Below are 25,815 nucleotides of genomic sequence, written 5' to 3' on the forward strand. Positions count from 1 at the left end.
AAAAAATAAATAAATAACCTATATCCTAACTCTCTGGTACATACAGCGGAGATAAAACTGAAGGAAAACAACAGAACAGCCATTTCTTCATAGATTGATTTAGGTTTTATATGATTGTACTTCTTCCTCATGACATGAAAGCCCTGTGTATGGTCTTTCCTTCACTCTCCTGAATTATATACACATCATCCATTACATGAGTTTTAATCTCGAAGAGAACAATTGCTCCCTGGAACCAAGCAGAATCTCAGAATGAGGAGTTGAGTGAGTGTGGGGAGAAAGAGTGATTAGGAACAAGAGCTAAGCAAGAGCAAGATCCCTTTTTCTGAGATCCTTTTCTGTCTGTATTTGGGAATGACACAGAATATATGTACAATGCCTAGAGAATTTAAAGGGCAGTAAGCTTTTCCTTTCTGCTACTTTTTTGGCAGATGTGAGCAGCAAGGAAATGCAAGGTGGAAATCAGACTTCTGTGTCTCACTTCATTTTGGTGGGCTTGCACTACCCACCACAATTGGGGATACCACTCTTCCTAGCTTTCCTTGTCATCTATGCCCTCACTGTCTCTGGCAATGGCCTCATCATCCTCACTGTCTTTGTGGACAGCCGGTTCCATCGCCCCATGTACTGGTTCCTATGTCACCTCTCCTTCTTGGACATGACCATTTCCTGTGCCATTGTCCCCAAGATGCTAGCTGGCTTTCTCTTGGATAGTAGAGTTATCTCCTTTGGGGGCTGTGTAATCCAACTTTTTTCTTTCCATTTCTTGGGCTGCACTGAATGTTTCCTTTACACACTAATGGCTTATGATCGTTTCCTGGCCATTTGTAAGCCTTTACATTATGCCACCACCATGACTCATAGTGTCTGTAACTATCTGGCTTTTGGCACGTGGCTGGGAGGCACCCTCCACTCACTTTTCCAGACAAGCTTCATATTCCGGCTGCCCTTCTGTGGTCCAAACAGGGTAGACTACTTCTTTTGTGACATCCCAGCTGTGCTGCGTCTAGCCTGTGCTGACACCACCATCAACGAGCTGGTCACCTTTGTGGACATTGGATTCCTGGCCCTCACCTGCTTTGTGCTTATCCTTACTTCCTATGGTTGCATTGTGGCTGCCATCCTGCAAATCCGGTCCGTTGATGGGCGCCGCAATGCCTTCTCCACCTGTGGTGCCCACCTCACTGTTGTCATTGTTTACTATGTGCCCTGCACTTTCATTTATCTTCGTCCTGGCTCACAGGAACCCCTGGATGCGGTGGTAGCTGTCTTCTACACTGTCATCACTCCCTTGCTTAACCCCATCATCTACACACTCCGCAACAAAGAGATGAAGGCAGCATTATGGAGGCTGGTAGGTCGCAAGGATGTGCAGTCTCATGAACTCCATGCATCATAGACATGCAGTAGATACTAAAATTTAGGGCACCAGATGAGGTACCAGATAACTGGGACGATTTACCACAGAGAGATAAAGGAGGATTCATGCAGAAGTAGAGGACTCCTAGGTACAGAAGTAGGAATCCTGGAAAGTTCCACAGTGTTACCTGCTTTCAAACATCATTTTCTGTATTTCTTCCAGTGGGAATCAACCAAAGCAACTTAGCAAGGATAGAATTTTGCAGAAAAGATCTATGACAAGTAACATATCTACACAAAAACTCTGTTTCCCTGTGGCAACTATTTACATGTATATCATTGGTTCTAACCCCTGAGTTGATACCCATATAGTTTTTTACAGGTTACAAATAACCTTCATGCAAACCATGTGATTTGACCTTGACAAGAATAATGTGAGGTGGGTGTTATTATTCCCATGTAATTGTGAGGAAACTGAAGTTTAGTGAGGTGAGTGGCTTTTCTACTCCCTACTCTCTGCCTTTAACTATGACAAAAATGGTAGATGAACTTGAATTTGAACTTTAACTAGAGGGGACAACTTCACCACAATGTGAGAGAGCCATTACATGTGCACTGCATCAAGACCTGAGTATTTCTACTCTTCTGATCTTGCACAGGACTCCACTTTGGTAAACTTGAGGTAGGCATGCCAAGGATAAGCTTTCCTGCTCCACAACATAGACTAGGTCTCCCTAATGCTTCCATGGATATTTATGAAGCAGTTTATATGAGATAGCTGAAGGACGTATGTGCTACAAAAACACATTCTTGCAGTTTTCCATAACTGAGTATGAATGTGGAGCAGGATGGGATGGGGAATGTACCTGGTTGCAAGAAGATGAATGAAGCCCATCCTATTGGTCTTTCTTGTGATAATGTCACCAGTGTCTAAGTGGGGACCCTTCACTCCTAGGTAATGGAATACAGAGTACTAGAGATGGTTTTATTGATGTTTCAAATGTACATGAGAAAGTACAGCCCAAGGATGACTATAGTCTCCAAAGTCAATTATAATTGTTAAAAAGCTGGGATAATAAAAGAGAACTGATTTTTATGAACCAGAAACTTTCTGAGATGGAATGTGTGCGGTCAGTGACCTTTCATCCTATCTGTTATAATAGCAGCAATGCAAGGTTAAACATCAAAATATGCATGACTAGGCAATCCAGTTCAACAAAAATTTATTCAGTATAACTCCAAAACTATGGCAGTGTTGTCTATTCTAAATGAGTTTATAATCTTATGTGAAGAAGATGCATTTATATGTGAGGCAGAGAGATAAAATATGTGACCAGAAAATGAATAAAAACAATTGGCATAATTCAGTGTACAATATGTGTTATAGTAATTTAGGAAAAGGATAAAGAGATATTTAGGGCTGAAATTTATACAGTCGGAATCCTGGAAAGTATAGGATAATCTATGGTTTGAAGGTCTTATAAAATCTAATCAGTCATAGGACAGGAGTAGACAGAATTTTTTTGTGTGACAGGAACATAAACCCCTAGGGATGATGCTAGGAGAATACACTAAAAAAGTCTAATTAACTATCTTGGGAGGAGGAGCCTTGGGGCTGGGACAAGGCAGTTACAAACTATGTTTGTCAAACATGCAAAACCGTGGTGTCATGGGAACTTAAACATCCCATGGCACAAAAGGAAGCAGGACTCAGTTAATAAGGCTTCTGGGCCAGAGCAGAGCCTATCTGGACATAAGATTACAGCAAAGTTGAGCAGCTCTTTTCTCATCAAAGCCAATAACAAGTCACACATAAAGATGAAGGGTCACATAAAAAGTTCAATTTATTGTTTTACTTTTAAATGTATTTTCAGATACTTATAAATATAAAATATATCTCATCATTTTAAACTAGGAAACCTACCCCATAAAAACAATAAGCAACAAATTTTATTTTGCTCTTTATACACAGTTAAGACAGCATCAGAGCTGATATGTGAACTTAAGTCTATGAGTCCAGAATTAGAACTGTCTACTAGAAAGAACTGCACAAAGTAAACTTTTTATGCAACTTTGCCTCTTAAGAGATCAAGCGATCAATCAGATTTTGGATAGTTTTGAATTATAAACTGAGACTTTTATGTTGCATAGTAAAGAAATATGTGAGGTTGGGTTGATTAGCATTTCTAGGACAGATAAGTAAGACAAACTCTCTTGGGATTTGATCAGTCAATGTTGTGCAGGATGAAGTAATTCACTAAGGGAGAGATGAGAATTGAGAAATCGTTGTAGGAGGCTATATTTCTAATCATCCAGTTGTGACTCAGCAAGAGACTAAGGCCAAAGGTTGTAGAAATTTTAAATGCAGATACAGATAGAAGGTATATTTCAAGATGAAAGGTCAATTATATTTAAAAGGAAAAGATGGAAAAATTCAAATAGAACTCTGGTAATGAGCCTGATCTATTGAAGAGACTAGAAAGGGTGCGCGTAGGGAAAGAATTCCTAAACATTCAAAGAGACAAAATCCAAAGATGACCATACCGTAAACCATAGAAATTGCCTTTCTGATTATTCAGTGAACACACAATCCCAAGCTTTGGAAGATTTTGTGGAGCTCAGACTTCAAAAAATTCACTTTGGGTGTGTGGTAGATGGGGCTATTGAGTTCCTACTAATATAATAAGATGCAAACTCTAGGCAAAGGTTCGTAGGAGTTTCATAAAATCCTCCATGCCTCTTAGAAATAAGGCCTTGCCCATATCCACATGCAGCTCTACAAAACCTTAAAAAAAAAGCAGGGATGTTGAAAGTCTAGAAGAAATCAAGTTTTGCAAGACCTTCATTAGGAGCTGGACTTTTCTGGGCTCTCTTCGAGATAATGTATTTATTTTGATAGTCCATTACTACTTATAGCACTTGACTACCCCTTGTGTGTTTAATGCACTTAGCAATTTCTCTACTGAGAATTTCATACAGAAAAACGGAAAGCAATAATAAAATTCTAGGACCTTTAAGGACTTGCAGAGTAATCTTATGTCTTTATTTGTTACATGGGGCAAATATCACTTGGAAGTGACCTCTTAGAAAAAGGAAATGTTAAAATGCAAACAATGGGCTCAGGTAAGTAAAAAGAGGGGATAACTAACCAGCTACTATAATTGAAAAGATGGTCATGGGGATAAATGGCCCAAGCACAGCCAGGTAAATCACTTCCTCCTGAGTAGTGTATCCAGTATCACTGTGACTGAGAATCTCTCATGTAATTACTATAGGCTCTAAATCTCACCATTTTCTCCCTGCATCTCTTCCTGTATCACTGTTGCGTGGGTATCATTTATTAGCCTTTATTAAACTACTTTCATTGAGTATCTAAAATATAAAAGACATTTCTAGGCCCTTAAGGAGATAAAAATATAACCCAATGAAGGATAAAACACTAGTAAAAGGGGTTGCCTATTTAAACGGAAAGAAAATGCTATATTCAGATAACACAGAGGAAATGAACTTGCTTTGAAAAGTTTAGATTATGCTTTGGATGATGGAGCTCCACTTTCTTAAGTTGAGAATAAAGAATGGTCAATGTGAAAGCATCATATTGGAAAAATTTAGAGAAGAAGGATGACAGATACTAGTATGACCAATTAATACAAATTTTAAATTAAAAAGTCAAGTGAGTTTGTTATTAACTATAGTGATTGTAGAAAAAAATAGAAAAATGGATGTTAAAGCTATTACAAAGATGGACGTGAACTCATAGAATATTAGGCAAATAATTTTTTTAAAGTGATCAATTAGAAGTAAATTATTTGAAATTACTAAAATATATACAGAATCCTTTTCAAAAACTTTCAACATAAGTATTTTTTAATCATTTACCTATTAGGAAACTAAATCTCAGAAATTTCAAGGGACTTTACCAAGCTGCTCAGTCTATACAAAGCCTAGATTTGAACACAGGTCTACCTCTTCCCAGAACTCATATATATATATACTATGCTTTTTCATTTCAGTTATTATATATTTCACCTCTAAAATTTTTATCTGTTTTTTTATGACATATATACAGCAGTTTTAATTTTGGCCTATTAAGCCCTGATATTAAGACATTAGTTTGAGAGGATTTTAACTAATGCTGTGTGGATTATGGGTTTCTGAAACCTGGAAACTGTCTCCAGGCATTGAATTCAGGCAATCTCAGGGCTTATCTCATTTGTTTCCCTTCTTTCAGGAATCATGGTCCTGTGCTCCCTTTTACCCAATGTCTGAAAAGAAAGATTTCATAGATTTTTGTCTGTTTTTCTAGACTGTTATGGGGAGAAGGCATTTCCTGAAGCAGTTAATTTTTTATAGACAGAGCAGGAATCTGCTCTGGATTTTTAAATGTTGGTTTCATATTCTAAATAGTTGTTGAGTTATCTTAATTGCCGTAATTATTTGTCTGTTGGTTTTCTTTTCTTTTCCTTTTTTTTTTCATTTTTATTTTTTTTTGGTTGTGCATCATATTTCAAATTCTGTATACATTACATCATGTTCACCACCCGAACACTAATTATAGTGCATCCCCTCACATGTGACCCTAGTCACCCCTTTTGCCCTCCCCCCTCCCCCCTTCCAAAATGGTAACCACCAGTCCAATCTCCAATGCTATGTGGGGGTTTTTTTTGTCGTATTTATCTTCTACTTATGAGTGAGATCATATGGCATTTGACTTTCTCCCTCTGACTTATTTCACTCAGCATAATACCCTCAAGGTCCATCCATGTTGTCACAAATGGCCGGATTTCGTCATTTCTTATGGCTGAGTAGTAGTCCATCGTGTATAAATACCACATCTTCTTTATCCATTCGTCCCTTGATGGGCACCTAGGTTGCTTCCAAGTCTTGGCTGTTGTGTATAATGCCACAATGAACATAGGGGTGCAAGGATCTTTATGCCTGTGTGTTTTCAAGTTCTTTGGATAAACACCCAGCAGTGGAATAGCTGGATCATATGGTAGATCTATCCTTAATTTTCTGAGGATACTCCAAACTGCTTTCCATAGTGGCTGCACCAGTTTGCACTGCCACCAGCAATGAACAAGGGTTCCCTTCTCTGCACACCCTCTCCAACATTTGTTGTTTCCTGTCTTGTTAATTACAGCCATTCTGACCGGAGTGAGGTGATACCTCATTGTAGTTTTGATTTGCATCTCCCTGATAGCTAATGATGTTGAGCATCTTTTCATATGCCTGCTGGCCATCTGTATATCTTCTGTGGAGAAATCTCTGTTCAGATCTTTTGCCCATTTTCTAATTGGATTGTTGGTTTTTTTGTTGTTGAGCTGTGCGAGTTCTTTGTATATTTTGGATGTTAACCCCTTATCTGATATGTAGTTTGCAAATATGTTCTCCCAATTGTTAGGTTGTCTTTTCATTTTTTTGATGGTTTCCTCTGCTGTGCAGAAGCTTTTTAGTTTGATGTAGTCCCATTTGTTCATTTTTTCTTTTGTTTCCCTTGCCCGGTCAGACATGGGACTTGAAAATATGCTGCTCAGACCAATGTCATAGAGCGTACTGCCTATGTTTTCTTCTAGAAGTCTCATGGTTGTGGGTCTTACATTCAAGTCTTTAATCCATTTTGAGTTGATTTTTGTGCGTGGTGTAAAGGAATGGTCTACTTTCATTCTTTTGCATGTGGCTGTCCAGTTTTCCCAACACCATTTATTGAAGAGACTTTCCTTTCTCCATCGTATGCTCTCTGTACACCGAAAACTATAAAACATTGTTGAAAGAAATAGAAGAAGACACAAAGAAATGGGAAGACATTCCGTGCTCTTGGATTGGAATAATTAACATTGTTAAAATGTCCATACTTCCTAAAGCAATCTATAGATTCAATGCAATCCCTATCAAAGTTCCAACAACATTTTGTACAGAAATAGAACAAAGAATCCTAAAATTTATATGGAACAGTAAAAGACCCCGAATAGCCAAAGGATTCCTGAGGAAAAAGAACAAAGCTGGAGGTATCACACTCCCCGATTTCAAATTATACTACAAAGCCATAGTAACCAAAACAGCATGGTACTGGCACAAAAACAGACACACAGATCAATGGAACAAAATTGAGAGCCCAGAAGTAAACCCATACGTTTATGGGCAGGTAATATTCGACAAGGGAGCCAAGAGCATACGATGGAGAAAGGAGAGTCTCTTCAATAAATGGTGTTGAGAAAACTGGACAGCCACATGCAAAAGAATGAAAGTAGACCATTCCTTTACACCACGCACAAAAATCAACTCAAAATGGATTAAAGACTTGAATGTAAGACCCACAACCATGAGACTTCTAGAAGAAAACATAGGCAGTACGCTCTATGACATTGGTCTGAGCAGCATATTTTCAAGTCCCATGTCTGACCGGGCAAGGGAAACAAAAGAAAAAATGAACAAATGGGACTACATCAAACTAAAAAGCTTCTGCACAGCAGAGGAAACCATCAAAAAAATGAAAAGACAACCTAACAATTGGGAGAACATATTTGCAAACTACATATCAGATAAGGGGTTAACATCCAAAATATACAAAGAACTCACACAGCTCAACAACAAAAAAACCAACAATCCAATTAGAAAATGGGCAAAAGATCTGAACAGAGATTTCTCCACAGAAGATATACAGATGGCCAGCAGGCATATGAAAAGATGCTCAACATCATTAGCTATCAGGGAGATGCAAATCAAAACTACAATGAGGTATCACCTCACTCCGGTCAGAATGGCTGTAATTAACAAGACAGGAAACAACAAATGTTGGAGAGGGTGTGCAGAGAAGGGAACCCTTGTTCATTGCTGGTGGCAGTGCAAACTGGTGCAGCCACTATGGAAAGCAGTTTGGAGTATCCTCAGAAAATTAAGGATAGATCTACCATATGATCCAGCTATTCCACTGCTGGGTGTTTATCCAAAGAACTTGAAAACACACAGGCATAAAGATCCTTGCACCCCTATGTTCATTGTGGCATTATACACAACAGCCAAGACTTGGAAGCAACCTAGGTGCCCATCAAGGGACGAATGGATAAAGAAGATGTGGTATTTATACACGATGGACTACTACTCAGCCATAAGAAATGACGAAATCCGGCCATTTGTGACAACATGGATGGACCTTGAGGGTATTATGCTGAGTGAAATAAGTCAGAGGGAGAAAGTCAAATGCCATATGATCTCACTCATAAGTAGAAGATAAATACGACAAAAAAAACCCCCACATAGCATTGGAGATTGGACTGGTGGTTACCATTTTGGAAGGGGGGAGGGGGGAGGGCAAAAGGGGTGACTAGGGTCACATGTGAGGGGATGCACTATAATTAGTGTTCGGGTGGTGAACATGATGTAATGTATACAGAATTTGAAATATGATGTACATCCGAAAACAATGAAAATTAACTAAAAAAAGAGACACCAATCCACCCCCTAATCTGTGTGTGACTTAATTTGCCTGCCAGGAAAGCAGCTATTCCAGTATTAAAATGGAGAGGGGTGGAGCCGGCTGGTGGCATAGTGGTTAAATTCACATGCTGAGCTTTGGTGGCCTGGCCCCAGGTTTTGGGCCAGATCACAGCACAAACCTACACACCTCTCATCAAGCCATGCTGTAGCTGTGTCCCACATCCAAAGTAGAGGAAAATTGGCACAGATGTCAGCTCAGCAACAGTCTTCCTCAAGCAAAAAGAGGAAGACTGAAAACAGATGTTAGCTCAGGGCCGATCTTCTTCAGCAAAAAAATGAAAGAAAGAAAGGTAGGAAGAAAGAAAGATATAGAATAATATAAAACAGAGAGGGAAAATCATTCAAGTGGACATCGGAATAACTGAGTTTCAGCTCATCCATGAATGTTTTTCCCTCCCTTTTGCCAAGTGATCTGTCCAAATGTCTCATTCACAAACTCTTTGTCAGTAAAGTGAAAGGACTGGATTAGGTGATATGTAGAGAATCTCCAAGATCTAAGCTCTATCACTCAGAGGTATGTGAAATGCTATTCATATTCTCATTTATTTTAGTAAATTATCCTTTTTTTATTCTTTATGAAATAATTTTATTAAGTATATAATACATATTAAAGAATAATGATAAAAATGTAATGTACAAACAATAAATGAAACTTTGTATCACCTAACTTAAGAGAACAAATCACATTTTTAGGATAATAAAATACAACTATAAGGAAAAAAATGACTTGCCCAAGTTCATTTAGAAAGTGTCAATATCTTTATTCTCCCATTCGAGATGGTATATAGCTAACTGGTAGAAATAAGGTGGATTTTGAACTCAGTTGGACATACTAGTATTTTAATTCTGATTCCACCAGTCGCGAGATGTAGGATCTTGTGCAAATTTTACAATACTTTATGTTTCAGTGTCTTCTTTTAATAATAAGGTTAAAAATAACTAAGTTGTAAGATTTTATGTGGGCAAAATGATGTAATTATGTTAAGTTCCTGGTGAAAAATAGATGTATCCATTTCTTGTCAAGCAGGCTGAAGAAGTCAAGGAGAGCTTATTACACAAGCTCAGATTCAAACTGTCTGTGAAGAATTGGCAGGGTTTTGATATCATCACTGAACATGGAGAAAGCAACTATCAAAAAAAAAAGACATTTCTTTATTTCTCCTCATCTTCTTCATCTATAGGAAGAAGAAGCCACATTCTTAAGCACTGAATCATGGGATAAATGAGAAGACAAAGAGGAAAAAAGAGACAGGTCGTAGAATGGCCAATTAATAGATTATTATAATATCCCAGGCATGAGAGAAAACATTGCTTAACTTGAGTGATAACACTGGAGCTGGAAAGGCATTATACAGACTATGTCAGAGGTGTTTTAAAGGAAAAAAAATTACAGAGAAAAAATCGAAAGACTGTTAGAACTTGAATAGTAATCATAATCATTTTCGATGTATATATGTGCAACACACTGTGCCTTTTACATTGTGTTGTCCTTCCTTAGAACTATATTTTAAGATAATGTTATTATTCACATTATACAAATAACAGAACTGAGACTGAGGGAGGGAGGTGAAGTCACTTTTCCAAGGTCATGCAACCGGGAACAGTTGAAGCCAGGATTTCAACTCAAATCTGTATGGCCGCAGAGATCACACATTTCGATTATGCCATAATACCTTAGAAAGAATCAAGTCTAGCTCCCATTGTTTATGAACTCCCAATTATATTAGAGGTCTCAAAGTCACTTTAGGCCTTTAACCAAAGGCAGTTATCTTTGAGATAAAGATTCACTGACCTTTAAATAGTGCATGAATCTCTTTAAATGCAGGTCTGAACCTGGCTTTCCCGGAAGGTAAAAATACATCAAAAAGAAAAAAAAAAAGGAGAGAGAGAGAGAAAGAAATGCAATGAAGGTACAGCATCCATCCAAAATTGGGAGATATTCTCCCTTGTTCTAGTATGTCAGAGTTATTGATAGATATGTAGGAAGGACAGAAGTAACCAAGACAAACTCATTATTCCTATCAGAGTAGTCTTTAAGCACAGGTAGAATATATGGAAAGCCAAATACAGAATGGGAGATAGTGCTAAAACAAGCTATAATCCTGTCCTAAAGCATTCCTTTATCTTTTCAAATGACTGGTTTCTTGAAATGGTGGGATAAATTATGGAAGAAGATTGTGGCATTCAATTCCATTCTTATATTATTCCCTTATCCTCAACTTTGACCTTAAAACTTTTATATCTGTCTACACAGTAAGAATCCTTTACTCTCTCAAACTCTGTTCCTTCATCTTCATATCTGACTCAGGTAGCATGGATTCTTCAGCACATTGGTTTATTATAGGCCTCCATAATGGGGTTAAAGACAACCTACCTTATATTGTTATTGAATGTTTCATGTGCATAACCAGACAATCAAAACTTTAAGAGCAGAGATCCCTCATACCTCTTATGTTCCAAACAAAGGTTAACTCAGTAAAATATTTGTTCAACCCAGCATTCAAGATCTGGAAATAAAATAAGACACATACACATTCTTCACAATAAAATTATCATGTCAGAAAATTTGTTTTTTATCCAGTAGGGGAAGAAGACAAATTGTTAATCTCAATTGTTTTCTCCTTTTAGATATTTCTATATTTGGGTTTGGTTTTTAAATTTAGGAGATTTCTTGTGTTTGTACACAGGTTCACTTGAAATTTAAAAGGAAAAAGTCTAGAAAATTAATTATTAATTAAAATGAAAAAAATACTTGACAAAAGGAGGACAACTACATTAGACTATCATTTTTCCAGCCTCCCTTCACTGCAAATAGGACACAAACTGATATTTTCTTTATGAAGAGTATGTCAAATGGATAGGAAATGACAGCATTATTTGGACAAGATAACTTGCAGGGAAGGACATGCTACAAGAGTGACTAACTAAGCATTCTGACTATTCTTCACTAAGCATAGGTCATCCTATGGCATGGAGCTTCTGAGGGAGAAGTTCACCAGTATTCCCGAAGGTAGGGTATACCAAGGAAATTATGATGCATGTAATCATGTGGACTAAATATCCTCATAAAACGAAAGACTTCCGCAGTAGCGGTGGCATTCAAATAATGAATATGCAAGTGATTTATGATTTCAAGCTATTGTTTAAATAATATGAAGATCTGTAAAATATATAGTTGTTTCCCCCATCACTGGAAATGTTAGAATTTAATAAAATGACATTTTTTTAAAAATATTCTGTTACTTAGAGCTTTTATTGGCAAGTTTATATCCACTTCCTATTTTAATTATTACTCACAATTTTGCTATGTAAATCAAGATAAATGTCTGAGAACATTAAAACCCAGAGAGCACAGAATTTAGAGAAGCTACGATGAGGTAATGTTTGCCCAGAATGCTGTAGATACATATGAGCTTTGGAGACAGATGTTCAAGAACCAGTTTTACCACTCTTCAGAAAAGGGAAGTTCTCTTTGAGACAAGGATTCTCCAACTTTGAATAGGAGTTTTCGAACTTAGATCACCCTCCATTACACATACACATATATTCTCAAAATTGTACTAAATTCTAAGATATTAGGGCAAATTATATTTTCCAAAGATGACCACAGCAATATCTCCCATCCCAAATATTCTTCATGAAACAAAACTATGACACTTTTTCATCAAAAGGTTGAGGGGTCATATCTTCCCCTTCTGAATTTGGAAGATGCTATATGACTTCTGAGGCTAGATCATTAAAGGCAATATAGCTTCTTGCTGGTTCTCTAAGGCACTTACTCTTGGAACTAGTCACCATGCGCTGAAGAAGGGCAAACATCCATGGACCACATGAAAAGACCCATAAAGAGAAGCCCAGTTAAAGAGATATGGAGGCCTTGGGCCTCCAGCAGCTAAGTTCTTAGACAAAAGACTTACCAAGTGTGTGGTTGAGCCATCTAACCTCAGTCAGGCTGTCCAAGTGAATATCAAGTAAAGAAGAGGTGAATTTTCTTTACCACGCCCAGCACAAATTGCAGATTTGTGACTAAACAAATGATTGTCATTGTTTTAAGGCACTAAATTTTGCGATGTTTTGTTACACAGCAAAAAATTAATGGAAAACACACATCTAGTGCCCAGATAATGGTTTCTAATTATGTTCTCTAACAAAAGAAAATAGTTCAGAAACTGGGGCAGAAAATATAAAAGATAAGCCTGAAGCATCTTGTAGCATTAGAAAGCAAAGAAGTATGAATCTACACACACATACACACACACACTCACACAAACAGAAAGATGGTGCTATGTCAAACAGACACAGGAGCCAATTGAAAGGGTTCATAGTGGCCCAAACTGGAACAATTTGAACTAGAAAATAAATGAAGTAGCTTTGGATTATAGTTTAAAGTGTAAAATAAATATCCATGAGTCCATAGTGATATAAACAAATGATTGAGTATATCCATGAGGAAAATGGACAAATCCATCTTGCAGAAGCCCAAAGAAAAAAGAAGAAAAGCGATGGTAAAGATAAGAGCAAAAATCAGTGAAACCAGAAACAGAAAAACAATAGAGAAAAACAATGAAACGTATATCTAGGTATTTGAAAAGATCAATAAAATTGACAAACTACTAGAAAAAATGACAAAGAAAAAAATAGTTGACACAAATTGCCAACGTGAGGGAGAAAAAACAGCAAATATCACTACAACCATCAAAACGATAATAAGAAGACACTAAGAAAAAATTTCACACATAAACTTGACAACAGAAATGAAATGAATTAATGCCTTGAAAAACACAAAATACCACAAAAGAAACAGAAAAGTAGAATAGTCCTATAACGATTAAGGAAAGTAAATTTGTAACTTAAAAAGTCCCCAAGAAGAAATTTATAGGTCTAGATGTTTTCAGTGAGAAATTCTAACAAATATTTGAAAATTAAGACGAATTCTGCATAATCTCTTCCAGGAAATAGAAGTAAAGAGAATAATTCCCAATTCATTTTACGTTGCCACTATTACCCTGATGCAAAAATCAAAGATAGGATAAAAAAGAAAAGCACATGTTAATATCCCTTTAAAAAATCTTTTACATCATATTAGCAGACAAAATTCAGCAATAAATAAACAGAATTATACACTACAACCAGTAGAGTTTGTTCCAAGGATGCAAGGATGGTTCTACACTGGAAAAATCAAGAAACGTAATTCACTATATGAACAAGCTTAAGAAGAAAAAAACACATACTCATTTCAATCAAGTCACAAAAAAATAAACATTTGACTAAATTCAAAAACCATTCTTGATCAAAAAAAAAAACTCTCAGAAACTAGGAATAGAGAAAAACTTCCTCACATTGAAAAAGAACAACTAGAAAAAAACCTTCAGCTAACATTATAATTGAGGGTGAAAAACCGAATGCTTTCCCTGTGATTGGAAATGACACAGAGAGGTCCACCACCATCACTTTTATTCAGCAATGTACAGAAAGTATTGGTCAGTGCAATAAGGAAAGAAAAGGAAATGAATGGACATAGAACAGAAAAAAAGAAGTAATAGTGTCCCTAATTGCAGATAACCTAATTTTCTACATAGAAAATCCCAAGGAATCTATTTAAAAACTCCTAGAAGACATAAACGAGTTTAGCAAGGTCACAGGCTCAAAATCAATTATAATTGTACGTACTACCAATAAACACATAAACGCTGAAATTAAAGTGATATCACTTACAATTGCTAAAAATTTAAATACATGTAAACCTAACAAAACATGTACAGAATTTTGTGCTGCAAACTACACGATGCTGATGAAAGAAGCGCAAGAAAATAAATGGAAAGACCTATTGTGTTCATGGATTGGAAGACAACATAGTAAAGCTGTTAATTCTCTCCAAGTGAATATACAGATTAAAAGCAATTCCCATCAAAATCTCAGCAATATTTTTTAAAAATATAAACAAGTTTATTCTAAACTTTATATAGAAAAGCAAAGAAACTTCAATACCAAAAAATTTGGAAAGAAAGAATAAAATAAAAACATATCACCCTAGCTGATTTCAAAACATATAGCTGTAACTGCAGTAATCAAGACTGTGTGGGACTGGTGAACAGATAAATACATTATCCAATGAAAGACAGTAAAGAATCCTAAAACAGACCCACACAAATATTCCCAAATGAGTTTTGAAAAAGTAAAAAACCTGTTCAATAAAGGAAAGACAACCTTTTTAATAAATGCTGTTGGAGCAATTGGACATTCACAGCCAAAAAACACAAACCCAATCTAAATCTCACACTTTATTAAAAAACTAATTCAAAATGGGTCACAGACATGGATTAAAACAAAATCTATGAAACTTTTAGGAAAAAAGTCTGGGAAAACTCTTTAGGATATAGGGCTCGGCAAAGAGTTCTTAGAGTTGACACCAAAAGTATGATCCATAGAAGGAAAAACTGCACTTCATTAGAATTAAAAACTTCAGCTTTATTAAATCTCTTTTAAAGGATGAAAAGACAAGCTACAGACAATATTTGTAATCCACATATAGACCAAAGGACTTCCTGGAATGTAACTAGAATATGAATTTTTTTAAATATCCAAACTCAATGCTTAAAAAATATTCCTATTACAAAATGGACAAAAGATATGAAGAGACAGGTAACTGAAGAGTATATATACCTGGCAAATAAGCATATGGAAATATATTGAATATTATTAGGAATTAGGGTCATAAAAATTTAAACTACAATGAGATATCATTTCACATCCATCAGAATGGCTAAAATAAAATATAGTGACAATACTAAATCATGGCATAGATATGGAGAAACTGGATCACTCGTATGCTGCTGGAGGGAATATAAAATGATACCGCAGCCACTCTGGAAAGCATTTTGTTCGTTTCTCTCTCTCTTTTCTTTCTTCTCAATCCAAATTCCTTTTCTTTTTCTTTTCTTTTCTTTTTTTTTTTTGAGATACAATTGACATACAACACTGTGAAAGTTTAAGGTTTATGATGTGTTAATTTGATATATTTATATACTGCTGTGGGATTACCTCCATAGCATTAGCTAACACCTCTGTCTTGTACACAGTTAATATTTGTGTGTGTGTGGTGAGAACAATTAAAATCTAGTCTCTTAGCAACTTTGAAGTTTATAATAGAGTATTGCTGACTATAATCACTATGGTGTGCATCAGATCTCCAGATTTATTTATCTACTATTTGCAATTTTGTACCCTTAAATATCTCCCCAATTCCTCTACCCCTCAGCCCCTGGTAACCACTATTCCACTCTGTTTTTATGAGTTTGACTTTTTTAGATTCCACGTGTAAGTGATATCATATGGTTTTTCTCTTCTCTGTCAGATTTATCTTATTTAGCATTATGTCCTCAAAGTCCATCCATGTTATCAAAATTGGCAGAATTTTCTTCTTTCTTGACACACTGAAAATGCAACTACCATTCAACCCAGCAATTGCACTCCTGGGCATTTATCCCAGTAAAATGAAAACTTAAGTTCACACGAAAACCTATACACATATGTTATACAAATGTTATCCATAATAGCCAAAAACTGTAAATAATTTTTTCCTTCCAAATGTGAACGGTTAAATAAACTTCTGTACTTTCATACCATGGTATACTATTCATCAATAAAAAGAAAGAAACTATTGACACATAAAACAATTTGGATAAATATTCAGATAATTATATGGAGGGACAAAAAATGTCAAAAATGTTATATAGCATATGATTCTATTTATGTAACATTATTGAAATGATAAAATTGTAGAAATGGTGAACAAATTAGTGGTTTCTAGGTGTCAAGAAGAGGGTGGGGTTGAGAGAGAAATGGGTGTGGCTATTTTTGGATTATGGTAAAATTTTGGTTGTGATATTTACTACTGTTTTGTGAGAGGTTACCATGGGGAGTAAACTTGGTAGAGGGTACACATGATCTCTATTACTTTTTACATTTGCATACAGTTGAAAATAAAAATTTTAATCAAAAACGACAGCAAAAAAAGGATTGCATAACTTTCATAATGTATCAATATCATAGTTAAAACAGTTGATTAAAAAAATTTTTAAAAACCAGTTGATTAAATATGCTAACATAATCAATTTTAGCTGATGTCACCGATGTTTTGAACTTAATACATGTAAGTTTCTCTTTAAAAACAAATTAAATTTTAAGAACTGAAAAGAAATTTTGCAATTAAAATTTATAATAGATAAAGCAAAAAATTCACAGGATGGACTTCAGAGTAGATTGGAGACAACAGAGGAAAGAAATAGTGAACTGAAAGATGAACCAGGAGAAATTATATAATGTGAATGACAGATAAAAAATATTAGGCAAAAATAAGCAGAGCCTCAGAAACCTTAGGAACAATAACGAAACGTAATATTTATGTCTTTTGAGTCACAGAAGGCAAAGAGGAAGAATTGTAAGGCTGAAAACAATCTTCAAAAACATAGTGCCTTAAAATTTCTCAAATTCAATGGAAGACAAACCTAGAGATTCAAGAGCTATGCAAGCTTCAAACAGAATAAATCCAAAGAAATCCATGCCATGACTGATCAGAGTTAAACTTTTGAAAAATGAAAACAAAACAAAACAAAATCTTAAATGAAAGTAGAGAGAAGTGATAAATAACCTTGAGAGATACAATGATTAGGATGCCACCAGATTCCTCATCTGAAAGAATGAAGAAAAAGAAAGGAACTCAACATTTTCAAGCTTTGAAAATGAAAAATCACCAATTTTGAATTCTATATCCAATGGCAATATCCTTCAGGAATAAAGGGGAAATAAGTAATTCCCAGATGAAGGAAGTCTAAGATAATTTGTCATCAACATACCAACCCTTGAAGAATGACTAAAAGAAATATACCAAACAGAAAGGAAAGAATAAGAGAAGGAGACTTGGAACATGTGGAAGGAAGAATTATGGAATGTGTAAAAATAGAACAAAATGTAATAGACTATCGTCATGATTTTTAAAAATTATTTTTCACATTTGAAACAAAAGTAATAACACCACCTGATATGGCACTCAATCTATGCAGAGAAAATACTTGACAAGTTTTAAAAAGGGAAAAGGATAAAGGGAAGTAACTAGAAGGAAATTTTCTACACTTTACGCCACGTCGTAAAACGTCAGTAACAGGAGACTATGCAAGTAACTTTGTATATCGTGATACCTAGAGTAACCACTAAAAAGATATATAGAGAGATACTCTTCAAATAACTATAGATAAATCAAATTTGAATTCTGAGAAAGATCATCTAACCCATAGAAAGGCAATAAAAGGGGAAACAGAGGAACAAGAAACAGTGGGAACAAATAGAAAACAATACAAAGTAGAGTAAGTCCTCAGACATCAATAGGTCAATAATGGTCCAAATAAATTAAATTAAGAGGTCAATTAAAGGACAGAGATTATCAAAGTGAATTTACAAATGGTCCAACTGCATGCTGTCCACAAGAACCTTGCTTCAAATATATTATAGGTAGGTTAAAAGTAAAAGAATGTAAAATAATAAACCATACAAACATAGTAAGTTAGGAGTTGTTTATATTTTCTTAATACAAGCCCATTATCAGATATATATTTTGCAAATATATTTTCTTGGTTATGATTTGGCCTTTTATTTTCTAAATTGTGTCTTACAATTTGATAGTAATTAGATTGTCTTACAATCTTAATTGTATCTTACAATATTGAAGAAAGAAATAACCAAATCAGAAAGTACACACAATATTTAAATAGATATTTCACCAAAGAAGATATACAAATGGATAATAAGCATATGAAAAGATATTCAATATCATTGCTCATTAAGGATGCTCAAATTAAAACCAAAATGAGATACCACTGCACACTCACTAGAATGGCCATGATTAAAAAGACAGACAATACCAAGTGTTGACAAGGATGTGGAAAAACTCATGGGAATATAAAATTGTAGAGCCTCTTTTGAAAACAGTTTCATAAAAAAACATAAACTTTCCATTTCACCCAACAACTCCACTCCCTACACTTTCATTTAACTCACTCTACTCAGAAGCACAAGGGCATTCGTTAGTGCCCAACAGTGCCAGATCCACATATCTTCTCTCCTCTCTCCACCACTACTCTGCATCGAGATATCTTTTTGTTGACTTATCTTGAGTCTGAAGTACTTTTCAACAAAGAGTGTTGGAATAATAAGATATCCATGTGCAAAAAAAAAAAAGAAAAGCTTAGATCAACAGCCAATACCATATAGGAAAATTAATCCAAAATAGATCATAAACTTAAATGCCATAACAGAGAAAAAAACATATGAGAAAAATGTTGAGACTTTGGGATTAGCAAAAGTCTCTTAAATATGACACTAAAAGTTCAATCCATGATTAAAAAAATCGAGACATTAGAATTCACCAAATTTGAGATTTTCTGTTCTTTGCAAGACACTATTAAGAGAACGAAAAGAAAAGATAGACTAGGAGAAATATTTGTAAATCATATGTCTGACATACTTTGTATTCAGAATACATAAAGAAATCTCAAAACTCAAGAACAAGAAAACAAACTACCCTATGTGCCCTATGAGAGCACAGAATTTTTATCTTATTCACCACTGTATCTATGATGTTTAAAAATAGAGCCTAGTACAGGATAGATGCTCAGTTTCTATTTGTTGATTAAATAACTACATAATTTGTGCCATTAAACCTCTGAGACAAAAGAGAGAATGAAAATAATAAAGGGAAAATGCTGATATTGGAATTAGAGAGCTTTAGGTGTATTTACGAAAAGTACAAAAATTATTCTACTAACAATTGACAAATATTTGTAGTAAAATTAGTATAGCATGTCCTATTACCCACATTTGCTGCCCTGAAGTCACAAGAGGTAAAATCTAATGTAGGTTCCCTTTATTTCTGACTGCTGTAAATGGTTATCTCAGTTGCTTGTCGTTAGGAACAGGGATCAGAAGGAAATCTCTCTTTATCACATTCCCTTGTGACTAACTTGAGAAGAGACCAGAGTGAGAAGAGCATCTCCTTAAGGAAATGAATCTTCCTATTCAAAATGCCCTATTCCACTCATATGGACCACTCACATTTCTGAAAACTCAATAGCCTTTCATTAGAGGTTTATTACAGATTTCCTCGCTAACAGAAAGGTGGCTTTATGCCATTTCGTTTTTAAGATAGACTTACGTTAGTATCTGTTTTTGCTAGCCACAAGAAATCCAAAGAGATTTTTTACTCTTACAAAAAAGGCAAAAAGTGAAGATAGTATTCAGTGTTATAGTTGTATTTTAAGCCTTTCACATCAGCCACGTCAGCTACGGAAGTCAATGACCCCCACCTTCAACATTGAGGCAGGCAGACACAGAAGAAGGTGAGGCGTTAGTGACCTGTCTGCCCTGATGGATTCAGATGATGATGAGATGTTAACAGATGACCTCTTCCTCTCTCTCCTACATCCTAGTGTCCTTTACATCCCACCAACCCAACCTCTGACTCAGCCTAAGACACCATAACCACCACCACCACCACCTCTCAGCCTTCCAATGTGCTCACTGTCTTCCCAATTCTGGTAAGTGAAACTACACTGGAAATACATTATTTCTATTTTATACAGGCTGTGTATTTATCATATCATTCTTGATTTTACTATATGTTAGTGTTATTCTAGGTTTTATGTGTTATTTGGTATAATGTCATAGGTTATTTGGAGAGGTCTGGGAACGGTAAAAAAAAGTTTCTCCCATACAAATTGATGGCAATTGGTTTACAAAAGTTTTCATAGGAACACTCTACTTTCAGGGAGTGGGGGAAATCTGTAAATGAATGAATAAATGGCTCCATTCAAAGTACACCAAAGTCTATACCTCCAAGAGAAAATTTTACAGGAATTCCAGACATGCCTCAGTCAAAAATCTCACAACCTTACCATTCCTGAATTTATCATCATTCAACCTTTCTACTTAAAACCTTATAGTTTCTGAGAATAATCTGGAGAATGACAGAATGAAATGCTTTCCTTACTTTCTATGAAAGGATGAGGGACTTAGCCTCCTCTTCCTTACAGCGTCTTTTCATATGAAGTAATTTACATAATAAACTTAATTTTTCTTATTGTTCAAATCATCTGCATTTATGTTTTGGTTTATTTCTATTTTCTCCATATTTTTATACATTGTGTGCCTTTACCAGGATTTGGCATCAATAACTAACACAATTTCCATTCAGGAGAACACCCTTTTCTTCAAAGTCTTACTCAGTGCAATTTGGACATCTTTGTTCCTCAGACTGTAGATGGAAGGATTCATCGTTGGGCCCACAATGATATAAAAAACTGTGGATAGTTTGTCTTGGTCCAGAGACCCAGGAGGGAAAGATTTAAGATACACGAATGCTGATGATCCAAAGAAAAGAGAAACAGTAATTATGTGGGAGCTGCAGGTACTGAAGACTTTAGACCTGCCCCCTGTAGAACAGATCTCGAGGATGTTGGAGATTAATGTGTAGTAAATGGAGATGGTGAGACTGGGCACTATTACATTGATGACCACAACAAGGAAAACAACCAGCTCATTGATGTAGGTGCTTGAGCAGGAGAACTGGAGGAGAGGAGGTATGTCACACACGTAGTGATTGATGATGTTGCCATCACAGAAGGTGAGTCTCAGCATGGATACAGTGTGGGCCACCCACAAACCCCATTGCATATGCACCCATGATAAGCATGAAGCAGACCTGATGGGACATGATGACCTTGTAAAGCAAAGGCTTACAGATGGCCACATATGGGCCATAGGCCATTGACGTAAAAATATAGCACTCATCAATAACAAAGAAGGAGAAGAAATAGAGTTGAGCCATGCGCTCTGAATAAGAGATGATGCTCTCTTTTACAAAACTCAACAGCATTTTTGGGGTTATGACAGAGGAGTAGCAGAGATCAGTGTAGGAAAGTTTAAAGGGAATGTAGTACATGGGGGTGTGCAGGTGAGAGTTCAGACCAATGAGAATAAGCAAGCCAATGTTCCCCACCATGGTGACCACATAGATTACTAAGAGAAAGAAGAACAGGGGCAGCTGGAGTTATGATCACTGAGTTAAACCAAGCAAGAGAAACTGAGTCACTGAAGAGTCATTTCCTGAAGCCATTCTTCCCTAGGACATATCTGTGGGAACAGGACCAAAAGATAACACTAAAATCAGTACCCAGCTCTCTCCACCCAATTCCAGTAAAATGGGACTGAGACCCAGAATGGAAGAATGAACTCAAGCCCACCGTTCTGTATGTCTTTGTTTTCTCCATTGTATAAAGGCTGAGAGAATTTTTAAAGATGTATATCAAAAACATTAATGGGCAAGTTCTCTAGGAATAAGATTCAGGAAACTTGTGACCAACCGTGACTCTACAGAATCTCTGTTCCACTTCTGTTTTGACAGTCCACTGGGCCCACCTAATGATCAATGGCGATTTCAGTAGACAGGAGATATAGCATTTCAAGGAGTCCTTGGCTTCCACAGATGAGATTTGGAAGAAAAATAACAGGATAGATAAAATTCAACACTCCCCTTTCTGCATTGGGACTTCAATATTCTCTTCAACCCTTCTCCTCTACTCTCAAGGAGGGGAAAATGGCTCTGATGAATTTCAGAAACGAACAGCCCAAATGGAGATTCTTCTTCTTCTTGAATCTGCTGGTGCCAAAGACCCACGAACCAATATGACCCAAGGGGTTTTCAGGAGTTGGGAAATCCTCAGGATGTGATTAAAAATTAGAAGACTCATGTGTCTGCAGTGTTTCAGGCTTTGTACACCAAGGAAATTACCTACTCTGCATTTATAGCCTAGTTCATTAAAATAACATTGATTTATTGGAAGTATAACATTTTACATACATTTTTGTTTGCTGCCAAATAGGGCACCTCCACAAATAAAAAAGGAGATGACCTTTCCTGTATCCACTGCATCTGTCCCTATATGGAATACTGTACATTTACTTGTTTGTTTGTTATACACATAAATCATGCACTCTCATACATTTGAAACTAAGTTCCAAAAGGACAGGGATTTTATGCATTTTCTTCAGAGCTACTTCTACAGCACCTTAGAGCAATACTGGGCATATATAGTAGGAATTGAATAAATAAATATTTTTTAATAAAAAAATGAATGATTTAGAGTCCCTTTTTCCCATCTTTCCTGGGACCTATACTGGAAACTACAATAGAATTCTTGCCCCACAGGCAAAAGCTTATGTAATGTAAATTTTTTTTTTTCATAGACCTGAGTGTGAAACAGAAAAAACATCGGTAAGTTATGTGAAGATCACTGCGAAACTCTTAGTGGCCTTCTAGGAGCTCTCTAGATCAAAATTACTGAGCTCAGAGAAAGCATATAATTTCCACTCTCCCTGTATGTCACACAGAGGACTTCCACAGGCTCTCGGAGAGATCCCAATGTCTCTCCCCACTGGACTGCAGCATAGACTTTGGATCAGTATAGGAAGCTCTCAAATGCCAAGATCAAGGTAAGCTCACTACAGGAGGCTGTTAGGAGCCATTCAAGATTTGATTACTTTTTTGGCACAGGATTTAAATAATCAAAGTGCACACTGTGAAAGATTAACACAGCGGGTGCTGGCAGGATGTACTTCAGTAAGAAAGACTAGAGGTAGGGTCAGCTTTGGCAGGTAATTATAATAGTCAATGAATGATAAAAATGCCCCGAATTAACAGTGCTACTGTGAGTAATTCCAAGAAACAAACATATGCAAGAAATGTTCTAAGGAAAGATTCATCAGGACTTCTCATAAAGAGGATAAAATAGATTAAAAAGTTCTGAAAGATACTTGCCTAGGTGTTTAGTGTTACTACAAACAGAAATAACTCAAAACGAGTGGAAATATTCACAAAAATCATGCATTTAGCTTTGAACATGGAGGACTTGAGCCGCAAGCAGGACATCCAAGTAGAAGTGTTCATTAGACAAATGCCTAACTAAAGCTAAATAAAGGTAAGGGGAAAGGTCAGAACATGAGAAAAAGATCTGTGATCGTTTCCATAGAGGTTAAAGCTATGGGATTAGGTGAATTCAATGAGAGAAAGTAAAGAGATACAGTAGAGGACAAGAAAAATCTTTAGGAAATCCCTCAATTTTGGGTTTTATACTTCGGAATGATTTAAACCCCAACCATTACTAAAACCAATTATTATTCTCAAGCCCCTCAAAATTACTAGGGGACAAAAAATTCCTCAGGGTAAGCTTGAAATGTGCCTCAAAAGATAGACATTCCTTGGGCTGCAGCAGTGATGAGGACCTTGGAGATTCATTAAAACATGTTTTCTATGGAAAGTTAAGGGCTCTTATTTACATAATACAAGACCCAGAAATGCTGTCTCTCAATTTCTATTGTATCAAATCACATTGCTGGAAGAATTTTATGCCAGGGTTCTAAAGCAAACCTGGAAGTCTTTCTTTCACCTTTAATACCAGTGTAAGTATGGATAAACATGAACTGAATATAGAAAGATTCTGAGCTTATTCTTACATTGCAAAGCTCTAATTCCCTTCCTTTCTTCCATCTGCATGTGGTCACCTTAGTAAGTAAGAGCACGCAGTGTTTGTCTTCTCATGGGTGGCTTATCTCACTTAGCATTCAGTTATAACAATGTAAAATGGTCATCATTTCACTGAGATATATTCACAGCATCTTTTGCTCATTCCTGAGTTTTTTAAGTAACTCAAGCCCAATATATTCTAACTTGCCAAAGTCAGTGGGAATTTAAGCTTTATGCTGTACCATATTGTCATATCCATGCAGAAAAGTAAACCATATATTTTAACTAAATGACTTTTGCAAGATTATGTGAGACTATACTAACCTGCTACAAACACCCAGAAGCATTGGCTAGTATATTTTTAAATGTAAGTATATAACTGAGGTTATATAATATAAAGTGGTTTTGTAAGTAAAATAAAACAAATTATCCAATACTTATTTTGTACAGATGAGTGCTGCTAATTTTTCAAAATCACAACTGTGTCATTCACATTGATTCAAAATACAGAACATTTCCATGGTCATAAGGACTCCTCATGTTGCCATTTAATAGCCACATTCGCTTTCTTCCTGCCCAGCATCCTCCCTTGACCCCTGGCAACCATTAAATGTGTTCTCCATTTTATAAATTTATCCTTTCTAGAATGTTATATAAATAGAAGCATACAGGATGTAATCTTATGTCTTCTATTTCTTTGATGAAACTTTCTATTTCTTTGCTAAGATTTTCTTTTTTAAAAATTTGTTTCAGGGGCTGGCCCCATGGCCGAGTGGTTAAGTTAGCGCACTCTGCTGCAGATGGCCCAGTGTTTCATTGGTTTGAATCCTGGGTGCAGACATGGCACTGCTCATCAAATCACACTGAGGCAGCCTCCCACATGCCACAACTAGAAGGACCCACAACAAAGAATATACAACTGTGTACTGGGGGGCTTTGGGGAGAAAAAAAATAAAATAAAATCTTTAAAAAAATTGTTTCACATGTTTCTAATTGTTCATTGAAGCATTTCTATACTGGCTGCTTTAAAATCATTGTCAGGCAATTATAACATGTCTGTCATGTTGGTGACAGTATGTATGGCTTGTCATTTTTGCTTTGAGCTTGAGATCTTCTTCATTCTTGGTATAACAAGCAATTTCTTCTTTTTTAAATTTGGGCATTTTTTTATTATGTTATGAGACTCTAGATTTTATTTAAACCTTTCATTTAGCTTATTTTCTTTGACACCATTCTGCTCTGGAAAAGTGGGGACACCACCGCATTACTGCCAGGTAAAGAAGAAACCCAGGTTCCCCACACTCCTTGCTGATGAATGGGGGTTGTAGTTATGCCTTCCCACATGGTCTCAGCTGACACTGCAGTGGGATGTCATCATTGCAAAAGAA

At 36.0% G+C, this 25,815-nt stretch overlaps 1 protein-coding gene and 1 pseudogene across 1 annotated transcript; one reads left to right on the forward strand and one right to left on the reverse strand.

The window, feature by feature from the left end:
* The window catches only part of LOC139084051 (olfactory receptor 10G9-like), a 39,997-nt pseudogene that overhangs the window by 12,599 nt on the left and 1,583 nt on the right, over positions 1-25,815 (reverse strand).
* On the forward strand, positions 437-1,399 carry OR10G6 (olfactory receptor family 10 subfamily G member 6). Its single transcript, XM_008518871.2, has one exon. The coding sequence runs from the start codon at positions 449-451 to the stop codon at positions 1,397-1,399; it is 951 nt and encodes a 316-aa protein (XP_008517093.2). The 5' UTR covers positions 437-448.

The sequence above is a fragment of the Equus przewalskii genome, chromosome 6, assembly GCF_037783145.1.
Source record: "Equus przewalskii isolate Varuska chromosome 6, EquPr2, whole genome shotgun sequence".
Taxonomy (NCBI): domain Eukaryota; kingdom Metazoa; phylum Chordata; class Mammalia; order Perissodactyla; family Equidae; genus Equus; species Equus przewalskii.

What these genes read in the sequence shown, in the direction of transcription:
- OR10G6 (XM_008518871.2), top strand. Translation starts at nt 449, where the DNA reads ATGCAAGGTGGAAATCAGACTTCTGTGTCTCACTTCATTTTGGTGGGC.